We start from the raw sequence: 17,698 nt of genomic DNA, 5'->3' as shown, positions 1-17,698 counted from the left end.
CGAGATATATATACCCACAATATTCATAGTGATAAAAACATTAATGTAAGTCATGACCAATCATTCAGGTCCATTATGACTTGTACTGCTTGTAAAGTTTCCCGTTGATTCATCATAAAACATACCAGTCCCAGCTAGCACATCATCTAACCCATCGTAACTCAAATTTTCACCATACTGAACGTCAAAAAAATCAAGTTCACCAGAGTATAAAATCTTTTGAACCATATCATTGAAAGAATCATCTGTAGCAGTAAATGTAGTTGCCGACTGGGGCGCATTTGTATAATTATTTGCTTGAGAATATTGAGAGATATTGTTATCACTCTTGCTAAAATCTTTTGAGCTTTGTGATAGATTACTATCTGAGATAGTATTAGATGATGGATTCAATGAATATTGACTTGTTGACCAACTGTTTGCTGAGGGTGGATAAAAATTACCAGTACTTGATTTAAGTTCTGATGGGGCCAATATATTGTCATGAACGCCCTCAAGATAACTAACAATTATTGGTTTTTCTTTTGTAAGCTGATTAATGGCATGTTTTTGTTTGTGAAACTTTTGATCAATAAATTTTTCAAAGTACTTAAACACTGCTAAAACAGTAAGCAGGCAAAAATTCATACTAAAAACAGTCCCAAAGGAGTTGTTCCTCAATTTCAACAAATACTTGCATGATAAAGTCATTAAAGCGTGCATAAATGCCGGTGATTTGAACGAAATGTTCAACATACTGGAACGATCATCAACTTTCAACCTCTCAATTTCCGTAATACTTAAACTGAAAACCTGTTGTAAGGTTGGTTGTGCATCTGTATTGATATTAACTAACCTGACCAGTTCAAAAGTATAAAGACACGTGTAAACTTTCAAAAAAATAATCTTGGAAACACCAACAAGTGACTGACACATCTCTACCAACACAAAAATTTCTGGTGTATTTGAATTTTCCATACATATCTTGTTGAATCTAATCATGGCTTCAATGAAATGAGAAATTGTTAGCACACCATACTTCATTGTCCCATTGTAAAATAATTCTCTATCAGGATTTGAACTATCTGTTCCTTGGTACAGTACATCGTACAACACATGGATAGTGTAGATGGCAAACATCTTTAGTTCAATCTTCACAAGGCAAGTTTCGTCAGATAAGACTGTATCTTCTGACAAGCCTCTCAAAGTTGTAGATAAGTGCAGCAAATCACCCTCATGACAAGATTCCATTTTGTTGATAATTCTCAACAAATCATTTTGACGGCATTCATTAGAAGTCAGACTATCAACAGCATCTCGGAGACAGGATGTCACTTTACCATATGCATCACTATCATCAAGACCAGAAGGATTAATGAAGCTTTTGTTGATGCTTAAAGGTATACCCATATGAAATGATAGAATTGCATCTTGAAATAATAGATGTTTCCAAATTACTTTCAAAAGCGTCCGAAGATTTAAAGCGTAACCACGATAAATCGAATCAATATCTCCATGCAAACCCAACACAATTGCCATATTGATTGCAGTTTTGAATTGAAGTGTACCTTTGTGACCATCTCCACCATCATCATCACTTGGATTGATCATTTTGAATTGTCTTAGTAGAATCAACGTCTGCAATGCAGGAATTGATGGCTTTGACATAAAATTTGAAAGCTCCAGTAGTTTGTTTGCATATAGTAACATCCTATCAGTTGAGTCATAAGCCTGACGTATAGCACTATAAGCATTTTCAGTATTCATTGAATGTTTAACAACGATTAAAACTAAAGCTATCTTTGCATAATCAATGCTTTTGTTTTTAATTCTGATGTGACATGAGCCATCACTCATTTGACTAAATAATCCATCAAAATCTTTAAGAAACTCATCGTTATCGATTATAGGTGTTCTTCTGTTCCAATAACCTTTAACATACCTTGATACATGATTTGAAACCACTTCATAACAAGGCAAATAACGAGCCAAGTTATCTAATAACATAATTGGAGACTCCACATTGATGGATTTATAATCATCAGAGGACATTTTGTTTATGTCATTTTCAAATTTCCATTTTTTCCTCACATTTTTGATATAATCCTTAGCTTCATTAATCAATCCATCGAAGTTTTCCTCTCGATCAACTAGAGACCTCCAACTAGTTGGACCAAAATGGACCGTTTTGTTAGGTTTAGAATGGAGATAACCATAAAGCTTCAACTTGGGATTATTTGTGGAGTTGAAAGGTGTAGATCCTGAAGTAGATGTATTTGAATTAGCTCCATTGTGTTGAAGTTCAGCCAATTGTTTCTTCAAGTATTCAACCTCATCCTTCAATGCCTTTACATTATTCTCATTAGAGTCATCTGCAGCTACTCCACCAGGGGAATCTGAGCCATTCTCATTAACAAACGGAGTATCATTGTAGATACACATATCTGCTGGTATCTTTCTTTTGATGCACGATGAGCATGGTCTTCCTTGATCACATTTAATCTTTCTTTGCCTGCAACTTGTACAAGTCAAAGTTAACCTCTTCCGCTTCCTCATTTTAGGAACTCCTGAATTCTTCTTGTAGCTGTCAACCGTCCACAATTCCATCGTCTATCTTCTATCAGTCCTTGGGGATGGTCTCAGCTTTCGTATTTGCCTTTGAACGGTCTATTGAACCTGTTTATATACGTTGTTTGGTAGTGTTTAAGAAATGTAATGTTTTCTAACGCTCTGAGAGTCTAGGCTTTGGAGATCACGTGTTAGTAGCTTCAGACTTCAGTTATAGATGAGGAAAATACTCACGGTGCAACTCTACAGTACTAAAATATATGATGGCCTTATAAACTGGCCAATAGCTCTTCAGGGGCTTAAGAATGAGTTAGAGTAACTAAAACCTTCAAAGGCTGCTTGTCTTCGATTCAATGAGTCCTCAAGCTTTAAAGAAATATCATGCGCGAAAGTCAAGAGTCAACTTCACCTAACCGTGGCATATTCAAATCAGCTGTTGGGTGTCAAACTGCTAACTAATCTTTGCCTCTTTTGTTGTATATCATTAATCATTAATTTAATCACAAGTGCAATGGCTTCACAATCAAGCTTTATTTGCAGAGTTGTCTTCTTTTCCTTACGCGACGTTATAGCTTGAAAATCGAGGGCTTGTCCAGTTGACGTTATCTGTCAGATAAGCTTAAGTCTACAAGGGTACCATGTCTATAAAAGCCCTTGAAATGAAAGCACCAAAGAAATCATATTGAGCTGTTGCAATCCTTGTGCACACACTGAACTCAATACCATTATCTTGAAGGTTCAATCAGTCATATACTTCCTAGTCCCTACATTGTTACAATTGGACTGCCTCGGTTTCTTCTGGTGATTGTGATGATCAACAAATTAGATTCATGCCAAAAATTCATGTTGATATCTCTGTGCCGACTCACTCACCTCATGTCAGTTCCATCATCATTCTTCAGCCACTTCATTAGATCATTGACATTTGCTTTTATCAATCAATTTCTTTATCTTTATCTGAGATTTTACCGCTTGTGACACCAAATGAGTGTTTACGAGCACCGCGAATCTGAATGACCCAGTTTCTCAACGTTTTGTAGAAGTTTAACAACAATTTAACAACATGACGTAAAACACAAATACTCAACCGATGAATCAAGTTTGGGAACCGATGGCTGCTTCCTGGTGAAGTGTACCTCATAAGATTCAGCCGGTCATGAAAATGACCATATGGCACATATGAATAATAAGACTTTGACGTTAAAATATTCCAACGGTGATCAAGATTGATTTGATCTTTTTACAATGGCAATGAATCAAATCTCAGATATAAATACTCCCATTTCATTCACATTAATATTTCACAATGAATATTGCTGAGGAATTACAATTAATATTAAGCTCAAATCAAACTACGAAATGAAATATTCAAGAAGGGTCCGATTATCCATCACATTATTGATTACCTGTACTGTTTTCATACTTGGAATCTTTTGTCTATTGGGATCAACTTCAACTAACAAAGCTTTAACTGATGTTTATGAAGTCCAATTAAATTTAACCAATATAAACTTCACCATGGTTATACCATCTTATAGATATGCCAAGGTTACACCATCATTGACTTTAGAAGATGCTGGTTTAAGTGAGATTTACAGACTTGGTATTAGAAGCTTTTGCAAAGGGTCCTCCCACAATGGGAGCTTTAAAGCTACACGCTGTCTTGGATTGAAAGCTCCAGACCCTGCCACAATACTTTTAAACGATATAAAGGAGAAAGATTATCCACCATTGAGAGGACTCACTTACGATATGATTAGTTTCCCATATGATGTTCCTGATCTTTCAAGAGGTAACTTTTCAATAAATGTCCCTGCAAAATACTACTGCCTTTTAATAGCCATTATTTCCTGTGGGATCACAATGGTGCTCTTGTTGGTTGGTTTGATATACCGCCCTCTTTTCACCTTTTGGTGTTGGCGGATTTTTGAATTGGTGCTAGCTTTTATTTCAGGATTATGCTTCATGATTCCAGCCTTGGTTACAGTCGGAACTGCTTTCATGACAAGGGATGGGTTTAATTCAAGTAAAAGATATGGCATAGAAGCTAGTGTTGGAAAGGGCTTATTCCATATCATGATCTGGTTGAGCTTTGGACTTTTATTGATTCTATATGCTATTGTCACAGTGATAAAATGTTCTATTGCGTGTTCAGAATCTTTGAGTGAGACTTTAGGATTGGAGGAAGAAATCCATAATGAAGATTATGGTGATCTAGAAGCTAGTCATGGATTAAATGAAATAAATAAAGTCCAACCAGCAGCTCTGTTTCCATCTGTTGATAAGTCAGATAAAGAGAGATATGTGTCTCAATTTATTGGTGATTATGAAAAGCAAAGAGGCAATCAAGGTTTCGATGATTCTACATCGAAGTCACTATCATATATTGAATCATCTGATTTGGAAAAAGCTTCAGGAAAAGCTTCAGAAAAGGCTCCTTATAATAAAAACCCAATCACCTCAGAAATCTTTGGTAATACAAGGGATCATAAAGGCTAGTGTTGAAAAAGATGAATCTGTTCACGTTAGACAGCAAACAGAAGAAGACCAATAGTATGTGATTTGCGCCACTGATAGTAGTGATTAACCTCAAGATACAAATAGGTCCAATAAGTTACAACTCATTTTATACAGCATTGGTAATACGTATTGATATTGTTCAGATCAGACAGTTAGTGTAGAGCTGCAATCTTTTTAGCTCTTATTAATACTGTAGCTGGTAAGCTTTTATGAAAGCTTATACACGTATATTTCTGTAAATTCACAGAGAGCTGTGAATGAATCGTCATGATCCAGTGTAAATTGATCAAACTTCAAAGATCACAACTTGAGCAGGTACATGCAGCATGTCGTAAAAAACACTTTTTCGTGAACAACTACAAATGTTTTTGCACCTTTGACTCACTCTCAACTGGAAGCTTATAACACTTCAAGCTTGCTCGAGATAGCATAGACAACTAGCATTATGTTGAGTATTAGATACTCGGTAATTTCAAATTCAATTGGATACCGTACTGTTGTTCAAGAAAAATGTATTGTCCGTTACTGTCACGTGCGAGTTTTAATTAGATCTATAAAACGCGAAAATCGAAAAGGTTGAACAGGGTCCAGAGCATGTTGACTTTATTTAGACTTCAATCAGATCAGCTTCTGATTCCAACCTGCCTTGAGCGATATTTTGTTATGGCTTTGGGCCCTTTTACACTCTGAACAATATCATGGGTGCACTGAAGCCTGGTACACTAGGTGTACAGTTTTTGCTTCGCCAAGTGTCACTACACTGATCATAAAAAATAATCATCACAAGCAGCTGGGAAATTGCATTCAACATTCTCATTATCCAGAAGCACGTTTGAACAATTGAAGTGACTATTAAGACTATAAAAATTGTAAGATGGTACCGAAATTCTAGGATGTGGGCAATAATCTTATTTACCAACGCCATCATCAAATGAGAATTATCAAGTTACCAGCTGCTGCAATCAATATCAATATCATTGTTATCATCATTGGAACCATTTTATTAACGTGTCAAGGGAGTAACAAGAAACCATACAGAAACATCTATACATTAAAATTGGACTTTACCAATATCAATTTCACAGCGGTAATACCTTTCCCTCGTTTTGCAACTGCAGTGGCAAGTTTAGATCTTCAAAAAGCAGGACTCAGTGATATCTACTCTATTGGTGTCAAGCATTACTGCAAAGGACAGAAATTAACAAATGGTGACTATAGAATAACCTATTGCACAAGTGCATCTAAGAATTACTATTTCGAACCACATCAGTTGATTGCAAGTGAAATCAGTAATGCTAATAGAAGAAATGCCCTCAGAGATCTTGAATATTTGAGTGTTAGACTTCCCTCTAGTGTGGATTTTTTCAGACTTCAAAGCAAGATGACAGACAAAATATTTATCACAATGTTGGTTGGTGTGTTATTTGCTGGCATATCACTTATTTTGAATTTCATTTCGCTATGCTATCCACCATCACAGGAATTTATTCTAGGAATAAGTTTCTTATCAACAATTGTATCAGCTGCCACATTGCTTATAAGCGCTGCTATAGCTACATCTGTTTATGATAGAGCCAGAAAAGGCTTTTCCAATGGTGATAATCAATATGGAATTAGTGGTACTTGGGGGAATTCAGCATTTTATGCTCTTTTATGGTTGATTGTTGGACTGCAATTGATTTATGTTTTGCTCACGATATGGACAGCTTGGTCTGAAAAATGGTTGATCAAGGAAAAGGTGACAAGGATCAGAAGAACCAGTGATCAGGAAGCTCCTATAGAAACGAACGCTGAAAGAAGAAGACAAGGGTTTAGATCCAGATTTGATCGTGATAGTGATGCTGAGGAAGAAGACGTTCCAAGGTATCCAGTTTATGCTCAAGAACTTCCAACTTATCAAGAAGCCACAAGGGACCAAGAATCACCTCAGGCAAAGGAAGAGGGTGATACGGGACTCCAAAGAGGTAGGGTTGGATCATGAAGCTTGATATAACGAATTAATGTTTAGTATATTTAAATGAATAATATTTGCTTTAGAGTGATCATCAACCACCATCGGAGCCAAATAATTTAACAAGCTGTTGCAAAAACTCTCAGTGGAAGACAGGCAAGTCATAAATAAGACAAGAATCACCTTAAAAGTGGTTATGATCTCACTGTTAGAACTTAGGATCTAGATCTTGATCGCAGTACTCAAACTCTAACTGCTGATGACCAGCTTTGAAAATAGAAATACAAGTCAACTGCAAAATTACTCAAATTTCACTATCCAAGAACATTAATACCACCATGAGTACCTAATATGAATCAAACTAATCATGAAACTTCCAATGTAAAATATTAATTCTACTTACATATTCCTAATTTAAAGCTCATCGCCTGTGCTTTCGTGTACAATTGAATAAAGTCCCGCGAACGTATCTCAAAATCTCCCAGATGTGGAAAAATTCCCAATCGGGCCACGTCAAAAATTTCAATTAGACTTCCTAAACCGGAAATCTAATTAGTCCAAATCGGGAAAGGTGCAGCTGCATGGAACCTTCCAAATTTGTAGCCTCTGGCCAGCACAAAAAATAAAAATCACCAACCCCATGAACACCAAACTGAGATCCAGGTAAAAATACATGGATCAAATCAAATATAACCTACTTCAAGTAACAAACCAGCCTTGGACTACCCGATCTAGGTAAAACGATCTGATTTATAGCTACGTACTGACATGTTATGGATCAGATTCAGGGCAAGCCATTGCATGAAGTACACTACAAAGAAAAAAAAATAGTCCTTCCTGAAAGGTACAAGATCCAACCTTTTTTAGTAGAACCGTATATATAGCTAAAGTATGCCACTTTTCTTCAACTTTGCAATTGTAGTAAACTCTTTTCTGAATCTCACCAAGAATCAAACAATCTCTATACACTCATTTGAATCAACTTCATACATTCATTTAATTCCAACTATTAAAGTCATTCATTAGAACTTTTTTTTTGCCAATTTCACCAACTGATCATTTTCATTCATTTTCGTTCCCTTTTTAAGAACACAGTTTCCTAATTTGGCCACATTTCTATCTTTTTTCAAATCTTCAAGTACCTGGTTGTTTAGGTGATTTTTAAACTCCTACCCATCCACGAAAAAAAAAGAATAGATCCCTGCTTAATATAGACTTGATCTGATCTGACTAACTTTTTTGGTTCCATTATAGTTCAGAAGATCAAACATTGTTATAGAATCATCAAATAGACTGGTTCTCTTATAAGTTGCACTTTTCCCATCCTTTTAGAAAAAGGTTTCTTCAACTTTCATCAACTTTTTCCTTTGTTGCTTGTTCTAAATTCTCAGATCACATTTGATTTGCTGGTTACCGTGGTTTCTATCTCCAAAAGACAAAAACACCATTTATTTTAGATCAAGTTAGAATTCACATCAACAACCCATCCTAATATAATTTTACATATTAAAGCATCTGTTTGGTCATTTGTCATTCACTCCTGCAACGTTATAAATCATAAGCATTATTTTTTTTGGCCTTTTGTTGTTTGATATATATTCATTATAACTTGAATAGAGAGTCAAATCAATCATAAAAACCCACATTCGTTTTCAATCTTAGGAATTATGAGTATTGTTTCAGCTCATATCAATAGCAACATGCCAACATCCAATTTATTACATCCATTAGTTCACAATGATTCCTCAATGAAGAGAAAAAGATATCTTGAAGATCTTGAACCATTGGAAGAAAACAAAAGGGCAAGAACTGCACCACCTTCACCACCATTAGCTACTGTTTTCACAAGAAGATCTTTATCACCAACACCACCTTCATCTTCATTCAAATCTGCACCTTTACCATCATCTTCACCAAATCTTCTTCCACATCATAATCATGCATTAGCTACTCCAAAGACATCACCATTGAATTTAGCTGATCATGCACTCATAAACAACAATGGTAACAACAAGCCAAGCCAGTTACAATCACCAGCTACTCTATTACCATCAGCAATCAATAATGATTATAAATATTTGAAGCAAAATGATAGATATGGAGGTATTTCAAATCATTCATTAGGTTACCCAGATACTTGTATCAATGATGATGATTGGAGATTAAATTTGGAACTATGGATTGAAAAAAATTTCCCAGAAAAGTTTAACAATTTGAAGAATTTGTTACGTTTTGATAAACCAGGGTTTGATCTTTTAAATGATGCAATTTTGTTAACAGAATTGAAAGAACAATTGGATAGAGAGCATAGATTCAAAAGACCAACATTCACATCTAAAATCAGCAAAAAGATGGTTTCACCAAGGAAATTTTATAATCATCTTTCAACAAACCATTATAATAAGAGATCATTTAGTGATCATTCAGATGATGAAATGGCCACACCTGTTACATTACATCCAATTGGTACAAATTCATCACCAATTGCATTACCATCACAACTCGACACCACTAATGTCAATTTCCCATACGAGTCCAACTATACTTATACTTCAGCTGATCATACACCAACTTCACCAACTGCATCATCAACTTCAAAACAATCTCAACAACCAATTGCATTACCACCAATAAGGACATCAGATGACAAATCATCATTGAATCATCATTTCCAAGACCAGTTCAGATATAAATCTCAACCACAACAACATAGTCATCACCATCATCATAATTATCAAGCAACAAGAGATATTGTCATTGAAACTAATAACTTCATCCATACTCAAAATCATAAAGGTCCCAACCATACATATACAATCCATCACCACAATCAAAACAAAAGAAAATGTATCTCTTGTGGATCTGATCAATCACCATGTTGGAGACCAAGTTGGTCAACAAGTGCTGGACAACTTTGTAATTCTTGTGGGTTAAGATACAAGAAGACTGGTGCTAGATGTATGGATAAGTCTTGTGGTAGGATCCCAGCTAAAGGTGAATGGACTGCAATGAAGAGTAGGGGTAAAGTTAATATTGTTGATGAAGATGGTTCATCACATTTGGGTTATAAATGTTTGCATTGTGGTGGTGAAGTGGAAGTTAAAGAGAAAGCTTCTAAATGATCTTGCTGCACATTTGGTTATATCAACACTTTGAAGTACTTGTTTTTTTTTTGTCATTATCATCACACACACATATTTGGTTTTATTTATTAATTTTTTGGGCGAGAGAATATTGGGTTTATCATAGTCTGTTTGTTTTCATTTGTTCACGTATTAATCTCATCTTTTTTTATAGACAGCGTGTTCTAATAAACAACAGCAACATTAGTTCAGCATGTAGATAATCAGTACCTTTAATACCAGTTTAAACCTCTTTTGATTAATCTGAAGACGTGTTGTGTTTGTTTACAAAATAATTTCTCGAAGATTTCAGCATTTTGTTGATTTTGTTAAGGCCAAAAACACTTGGATTTTTTTTTTTCAAGCAAACAAAGGTAGAAAAAAAATTCAGACTTTTTCACCTTTTTCCTTTGAACGAAACAAACCAGGTCACTAGGTCAACTGTTACAAAGTACAGAGAAAGTTAGTCAGCCACTGCTTGTATCCATCACTTGTTTCCCGCAAATTTGTGTCCTTTTTTTGTTGCTCCCAACTCATCTTTCCCATTTCCAAAGAAGTTGAGTGATTCAAATTTTAGAACAAAATATAGTACGGTATAACCTTCAAAAAAAAGGATTATACGTATTATATTTCAAAGAAAAACCCACAATTCGACACACAGCCAGGTTTTCGTTTTACCACTCCAATTCCAACACGAGAGCTGCCGCTTGAAAGTCCATAACAATTTACTGTGAATATCCCCAGATATACACAGTGCTAAATAATCCACCACCACACCAACACCAACCATTTCCACGTTTCCCAGGAAGATATTTACCAGATTGTGAATATTTGATCCTTGAACAGATTCTTGAGAGGTATTTAAAGACTTGAAAAACACACAAGAAAAGATTCCATTCTCTTTTCTCACTAGATTTCCAGTTTTCTTCAAAGTGACTTCCAAAAGTAATAAATCCGTCTTGCGTCTGGTTGATAGTGCCAGAATTAAGTCAAGCAACGTTACACATTCAACCGCTGTTGCCACTATTAACTCAGCTTCAATGTCCACTTCAGCTAGTACTACAACAGTTGAAGATTCCAACATTTTCCCAGTTGAATTGATTAATCATCATCAAGTTGGTAAGAATGAATCATCAACTAGATCTAGTGTCAATTTCAATTTATTGAAAACTCAAGTCCCTAAAACTGGTGAGAAAATTTCATTAGAAACTCCAATTTCTAAAAAATTAATTGCACAAGCATTATCTCAAGAGATTTCATCAATTAATCATGAAACTTGTGAACCAGGAGCTGAAGATTCATTTTTCGTTTGTGATTTAGGTAAGATTGAAAGATTGGTCAAGATTTGGAAACAAAATTTATCAAGAGTGCATCCATATTATGCAGTTAAATGTAATCCAAATCCTGAAGTTTTGAAATTATTGGCCAAATTAGGTGTTAATTTTGATTGTGCTTCCAAAGGTGAAATTGAATTGGTGTTATCCTTAGGTATTGATTCTTCAAGAATCATTTATGCACATCCTTGTAAAGTTGGATCATTCTTGAGATTTGCAGATAAAAACAATGTTAATTTAACAACTTTTGATAATGCTGATGAATTATACAAGTTGAAGAAATTCCATCCAAATTGTAAATTATTGTTGAGAATCATTACAGATGATGAATCTGCTCAATGTAGATTGAGTACAAAGTATGGAGCACCAATTTCAAATGTTGAGAATTTATTAAAATTGGCTAAAGAATTAGATTTACAAATTGGAGGTGTTTCATTCCATGTTGGATCAGGTGCAAGTGATAATGATTCATTAATCAAGGCTGTTTATGATGCAAGACAAGTTTTCAATATGGGTAGATCAATGGGGTTCAATATGGATTTATTAGATGTTGGTGGTGGGTTTTCCTATGAATCTTTTGATACAGCATCAAGAGCATTAAACTATGCATTGGATGAATATTTCCCAGCTGAATATGGAGCTCAAGTCATTGCAGAACCTGGTCGTTATTTCGTTGCTAATGCGTTTACATTGGCTACACATGTTATGGCTAGAAGAGGTGGATCAGTTTTCGATTCTTCAAATTCCACACCAGCCATGATTTATGTCAATGATGGTGTTTACGGGAACATGAATTGTATTCTGTTTGACCACCAGACACCAATCGCCCATGTCCTGAGCCACCGTGGAGAATTCTTGTATGGAGACCTGAATCCCCATGAGAATAACAGGTTCCAAGTCTCCCTCTGGGGGCCAACCTGTGACGGGCTGGACTGTATCTCCCAGAGCACCTATTTGTCCCACAATGTGACTGTGGGCGACTGGCTCTACTTCCCAGACCTCGGTGCCTACACCTCAGCAGCAGCCTCGCCCTTCAATGGCTTCAAGGCCCAGGCAAACACCGTCTACGTCAACTCTGAATTATAAGCTGTGAAATCGCATTTCTTTCCTCTTGTAGTGGAAAAAAACCGAGTCAACATTCGCGACCCATCCCACGTCTTTTTTAAGCGCCGAAAGCAGTAAAACAAAGCACTGCTCTTTATCGTGAAAAGAGTTGGATAAAGTATATAAAGAGTGAAAGAATCTCTGTATCAATTCAATTACAATTCAGCTAAAAACCATGTTCAAGGCTGCTACAATGACCACAAAACCAATAGTACTAAGATTAGGATCCGTTTCTTATGCCCAAGAAGCATGGAAAGAATTGGAAAAGATAGCCACTGTTGTGGTTGCTGATTCTCCAAATCGTGAACAATTCTTAAAAGATTTGAAAGGGAAATATTCAAATGTTCAATACATTACAAGAACTTTTGCATCTGCTAATCAAACAGGATTATTCGATAAAGAATTAATTGATCAATTACCAGATTCTTTAATCGCAATCGCCCATAACGGTGCAGGTTATGATCAAGTTGATGCTCATTCATTAATCCCTAAAAAAATCCAATTATCAAACGTCCCATCTCTGGTTGATAACGCTACTGCTGATACTCATGTCTTCTTATTATTAGGTGCCTTGAGAAACTTTGGTGATGGTCATCATAGATTATTAGATGGTAAATGGCCATCAAATCCAAGAGTCGCAGGTGCTGAAGTTGCTAATGATCCAGAAGGTAAAACTGTTGGTATTGTTGGATTAGGTGGTATTGGTCGTAATATTCTTAAAAAATTAAAACCTTTTGGTTTTGAAAAATTCATATATCATAATAGAAATAGATTACCAGAAGATCAAGAAGATGGTGCAGAATATGTTTCATTTGATGAATTATTAGCAAAATCTGATATCATTTCAATTAATATTCCATTAAACCCAAAGACAAAACATTTATTTAATGAACAAGTTTTCGAAAAAGTTAAAAAAGGTGTTGTTATAATTAATACTGCAAGAGGTGCAGTTATTGATGAAACTGCTTTTATCAAATATTTGAAAAACGGTACTATTAGAGCTGCTGGTCTTGATGTTTTAGAAAATGAACCAAATGCTAATATGGAATTAGTTTCTTTACCAAATGTTTTAGCATTACCTCATATGGGTACTCATTCATATGAAACTATTAAAAAAATGGAGGAATTTGTTGTGGAAAATGTTAAAACAGTTATTGAAACAGGTAAAGTCATTTCAATTGTTCCAGAACAAAAAGGACTTGATTTAAGTAAATAAACTTTGATTAGTATTAAATAAATGGATAAAGTAATTTGATAGAGATCTAGACATTGAATTTTGTAGTAATCAAGGTCGCGATCAAGCTATCGGAATTTTGATACTCCGAGAGATGACAATAGATTGATGAATATAAGCTAATTGTATCATGAGCTTTTTATATCTTTGACTCTAATGGCTATTATCAGCAACATATTACTCATCTGTCATTAATTCTCATTTCCTTCAATTACACGATCCTGGGTGTAATTTTTACTGTTCGCTAATTCGTTCATAATCGGTCTTGGAATCGCTTTATGAAAAAAAAAAAGTTTTTTTCGTTGCGGTAAAGAAAAAAAAAAGTGACAGTCAAATTCGTCACTTCAAAGGAAAAAAAAAATTTAGATTGGATTAACTTGATGAGTATAAAACAATTGACAATTGTTTGAATCTATAATATTCCTAGATCATCATAAAAGGGACGATAATACTCTTGAATACCATTTAAAACCTATCCATATAGATGCCAATATCAAAAGAATCATCTTTCAATACAATAGTACAGATGCCTCCACCAACTGAACATAACAATCAATCAATAAAACCAGATTTTATCAGTCATGATAACTCAGTGGAAATAGACTATGAAGCACTACCTGAATCTGCCACTTTGGGTGCACAACTAGCTGCTGGAGCATTTGCAGGTATAATGGAGCATTCAATAATGTTCCCAATCGATGCAATAAAGACAAGAATGCAATCAATGAATTCCACAACAGTATATACAGGTGTCCTTAACGCTATAACGAGGATAAGCTCCACTGAAGGTTCCCTAGCGTTATGGAAAGGTATAAATTCAATGGTTTTAGGTGCTGGACCTGCTCATGCTGTTTATTTTGCAACTTATGAATTTGTAAAGAAAAATTTAATCAAAGATGATGAATTAAATAATTTAAATCCAGTTAAAACTGCAATTGCAGGTAGTTGTGCTACAATTGCAGCTGATGCATTAATGAACCCTTTTGATACAGTTAAACAAAGAATGCAATTAGGTTCTTCAAATTATTCAATGTTTCAATTGTCAAAATTCATGTATAAAAATGAAGGTTTTAAAAGTTTTTATTATAGTTATCCAACAACTATAAGTATGAATATACCATTTGCTGCTATGAATTTTATGATTTATGAAAGTTCAACAAAAATCTTAAACCCTTCAAATAATTATGATCCAATTATTCATTGTTTTTGTGGTGGGTTATCAGGTGCAACAGGTGCTGCATTAACAACTCCATTAGATTGTATTAAAACATTATTACAAATTAGAGGTGAATCTAAAAACCCAGATGTTAGAAATTCAAACACTTTGTTTAAAGCTGCTAAGATCATTTATCAATTGAATGGATGGAGTGGATTTTGGAGAGGTTTAAAACCAAGAATTATTGCAAATGTTCCTTCAACTGCTATATCTTGGACTGCATATGAAATGGCTAAACATTTCTTACTTGATGATTTAAAGAAATGAAATGAAATAAAATAAAATAATAATGATACTCATGAAAATTTCCCATATATTACAACTAGCATTAACATTTCCATAAACACACATATATAAATTAATGAATTACCAATGTTTTGTTTATTTTTGTTTATATTACACTTTTTGATTTTTCTCATTTGGATGTTGCAATAGTGGCTACACCTTTGTGTTATATTCTTTTTTTTGCTTTTTTGATTGTTTTTTTCCAAAGGATTCACTGTTGATTGTTTAGTCTTTACTTTGGCAATTGAGTGAACAAGACATTTCATAAAACTAATGTACATAGATCACTGTTTATAATTTGAAAATATGTCATCCCTTTGGAACATCATCCCAATCGTTGTAGATTAATCTATAATCAACTCTTGATCGCATTAGTCAATGCCACTGCCTTAGCAGCTCTCACTAACTCTCTTGGTTGTTTAGCCAATTTCTGTGCAACAAAGGAGAATAGTACACATGAACCAAGGAAACCTAATAGATTAAAGAACTAGAATGTGTTAGAATCCTGAAACAGTACACAGGGGATACACAACATACTGCTTTCCTGGAGTAGATCTTCTCCTCTTCTTCAGTTCTAAAAGATGCAAAGATCCTTCTTATACTAGGTAGTTTCATTATGGTGTGGATTTGAATAGTTGACGGTAATATTGTCAATTGTTTTTCCAATTCAGAAAAACATCACCAACTTCAATCCACCAAACAACATAACCAGCCTAAACTAAAAAAAAAAGAAGATGTCCCACTAAAATAATCGGTATCGGGTTCCATGGGCACAGGGCCCACGGTCTGTATATTGCACTCAATAGCCCCTTGTTGTAAAGGACCAACTGCCCGTGAAGCCTCCCATAACACTCGTGAAAGCGTTTGATTTCTTATGGCAACACCCTAGCGTTTCCACGCCTGGAACCTCTCAAGAGATTTAGGCAGAGAACTTTTTTAAAGGTCCTCCCGCCTAGCTTGGACAGAGCGTACCACCGAATTTCCCACCTGCCTGTGTGCGAGCCTAGAAGTTAGGCTCCTTGTGTGGGCAGGTAAATACAGACTTTAATGGGACGTTGTGCCAACCTGGCCACGAGGGCTGGAATTGGCTGTTGATTGATCACTAAATTACCATTTCAATTGAATTAGGCTTAGGTAATCATCATAGTTTAGCTACATGTTCATTATGACCACAACTAGATCAGCTATGTGAAATTAGAGTACCAAAGCTGGACAACTTGAAGAATCTCATATATTCAGAGATTCGCACTTTATTTATATAGTTCAACCTTTTAATAGAACTCAAGCTTATATTACACTATTTTTTATTAGATCTCATTCTTATATCATTCTTATCTACGTATAGACATCTCAACTATAGATATTGAATTTGACATACTAAGACCTCTCATAGTCAAAGTTGTCAAGTAAAGAGTTTACCCTAATTAACTCTTTACATTATAAGGTCTAATAAACTTAGTGAATATATAACACAAAATTTTAAAATTTTGACAAGAACTTTTATTTTGACAAAACTTTTATTGTATTGAAAATTTTCAAATTGCTTAATCATTGTTACCATTTTCCTATTGCTTAATCATTATTACCATGGCTCCAAAAACAAGATATGGTGCTTCTCAACCACCACCAGCTGCTGAAACTGAAGCAGATGAAACCTTTTATCAAGAGTCTGATCCAAACATTGAACATTCTGAAGACGAAGAAGAAGAAGAAGAAATTGATGATGAAGATATTTCCAACAAAGATTTGATTAGAATGTTGTTGAAAGAAAGAAAGGAAATGATGAAGATGTTCTCTAAACATTTATCTGTCAAGGAAAAACCAGCTTCTGCTCCAATTCCACCACCTGTTATTGATCCTGCTGTTCCAACTCCAACTGCTGCTCCTTTTGAATTTAAACCTGTTCCATTTACTGCTGAACAAATTGTTGTGTTTAAAGAGATTAAAAAATATTTTCCTTTAATCTTAGCAGAAAGTGAATTCTCTTCTATGGATGATCCATTCAATCGGAAGACGTTAAGCAAGATTGATGCTGATTTGATTATCCATGAAACTTTTGATAGCTCTGGGTTAATCCACAAAATCCAAGCAATTATCAATAATTTGGAACAACAAGGTATTCCTAGCAAGAACTGGTCCAAAGGATTTTTGCAACATTTAGAAGCCACTTTCAGAAATACTATTCTGGCCTCAATTGCTTCAAACACGGTTATGGGTTGGTCCTCTATTGGGCCCTATGATCAATACAAATTGATTTTATACCACCTTTTTGCCTCTTTCAATTTCAAATTGTACCATCATGAATCTTTGAATCAACTAAGTGCTATTGGATTGAAAAAGAATGAACCTCTTAAACCTGCAATGATCAAGTTGCTTAACAAGCAG

At 34.9% G+C, this 17,698-nt stretch overlaps 9 protein-coding genes across 9 annotated transcripts; 7 read left to right on the top strand and 2 right to left on the bottom strand.

Moving 5' to 3' along the window:
* Window positions 1–60: 60 nt before the first annotated feature.
* Window positions 61–2,586, bottom strand: WICANDRAFT_82668 (uncharacterized protein; the record flags this gene model as incomplete). The annotated part of the gene is made up of 2 exons (XM_019185420.1): window positions 61–270; window positions 508–2,586. 2 exons carry the CDS (start codon window positions 2,584–2,586, stop codon window positions 61–63), a joined length of 2,289 nt encoding a protein of 762 aa, XP_019041908.1.
* Window positions 2,587–3,474: 888 nt separating this feature from the next.
* On the top strand, window positions 3,475–5,366 carry WICANDRAFT_103451 (uncharacterized protein). The gene has a single exon (XM_019180382.1). It carries the CDS (start codon window positions 3,907–3,909, stop codon window positions 5,044–5,046), a length of 1,140 nt encoding a protein of 379 aa, XP_019041907.1. The 5' UTR covers window positions 3,475–3,906; the 3' UTR covers window positions 5,047–5,366.
* Window positions 5,367–5,998: 632 nt separating this feature from the next.
* Window positions 5,999–7,048, top strand: WICANDRAFT_76867 (SUR7/PalI family protein; the record flags this gene model as incomplete). Its single annotated transcript, XM_019184457.1, has 1 exon — window positions 5,999–7,048. One exon carries the CDS (start codon window positions 5,999–6,001, stop codon window positions 7,046–7,048), a length of 1,050 nt encoding a protein of 349 aa, XP_019041906.1.
* Window positions 7,049–8,685: 1,637 nt separating this feature from the next.
* On the top strand, window positions 8,686–10,140 carry ASH1 (DNA-binding transcription repressor ASH1; the record flags this gene model as incomplete). Its single annotated transcript, XM_019183055.1, has 1 exon — window positions 8,686–10,140. One exon carries the CDS (start codon window positions 8,686–8,688, stop codon window positions 10,138–10,140), a length of 1,455 nt encoding a protein of 484 aa, XP_019041905.1.
* Window positions 10,141–11,180: 1,040 nt separating this feature from the next.
* Window positions 11,181–12,560, top strand: SPE1 (ornithine decarboxylase SPE1; the record flags this gene model as incomplete). The annotated part of the gene is made up of 1 exon (XM_019185419.1): window positions 11,181–12,560. One exon carries the CDS (start codon window positions 11,181–11,183, stop codon window positions 12,558–12,560), a length of 1,380 nt encoding a protein of 459 aa, XP_019041904.1.
* Window positions 12,561–12,771: 211 nt separating this feature from the next.
* GOR1 (glyoxylate reductase) lies at window positions 12,772–13,794 on the top strand (the record flags this gene model as incomplete). The annotated part of the gene is made up of 1 exon (XM_019181109.1): window positions 12,772–13,794. The coding sequence occupies one exon, from the start codon at window positions 12,772–12,774 to the stop codon at window positions 13,792–13,794; it is 1,023 nt and encodes a 340-aa protein (XP_019041903.1).
* A 544-nt stretch (window positions 13,795–14,338) lies between these two features.
* MRS3 (Fe(2+) transporter) lies at window positions 14,339–15,295 on the top strand (the record flags this gene model as incomplete). The annotated part of the gene is made up of 1 exon (XM_019181262.1): window positions 14,339–15,295. The coding sequence occupies one exon, from the start codon at window positions 14,339–14,341 to the stop codon at window positions 15,293–15,295; it is 957 nt and encodes a 318-aa protein (XP_019041902.1).
* A 373-nt stretch (window positions 15,296–15,668) lies between these two features.
* On the bottom strand, window positions 15,669–16,384 carry MCO6 (Mco6p; the record flags this gene model as incomplete). The annotated part of the gene is made up of 2 exons (XM_019184064.1): window positions 15,851–16,384; window positions 15,669–15,800 (listed from the first exon to the last, which is right to left on the bottom strand). The coding sequence occupies exons 1-2, from the start codon at window positions 15,926–15,928 to the stop codon at window positions 15,669–15,671; spliced, it is 210 nt and encodes a 69-aa protein (XP_019041901.1). The 5' UTR covers window positions 15,929–16,384.
* A 411-nt stretch (window positions 16,385–16,795) lies between these two features.
* Window positions 16,796–17,698, top strand: WICANDRAFT_66925 (uncharacterized protein; the record flags this gene model as incomplete). Its single annotated transcript, XM_019184063.1, has 2 exons — window positions 16,796–16,866; window positions 16,895–17,698. A coding segment is annotated over exon 2 (798 nt), but the record flags the coding sequence as incomplete, so codon positions are not given.

The sequence above is a fragment of the Wickerhamomyces anomalus genome, assembly GCF_001661255.1.
Source record: "Wickerhamomyces anomalus NRRL Y-366-8 unplaced genomic scaffold WICANscaffold_1, whole genome shotgun sequence".
NCBI lineage: Eukaryota > Fungi > Ascomycota > Saccharomycetes > Phaffomycetales > Wickerhamomycetaceae > Hansenula > Hansenula anomala.
This window is presented reverse-complemented; position numbering and strand designations above follow the sequence as displayed.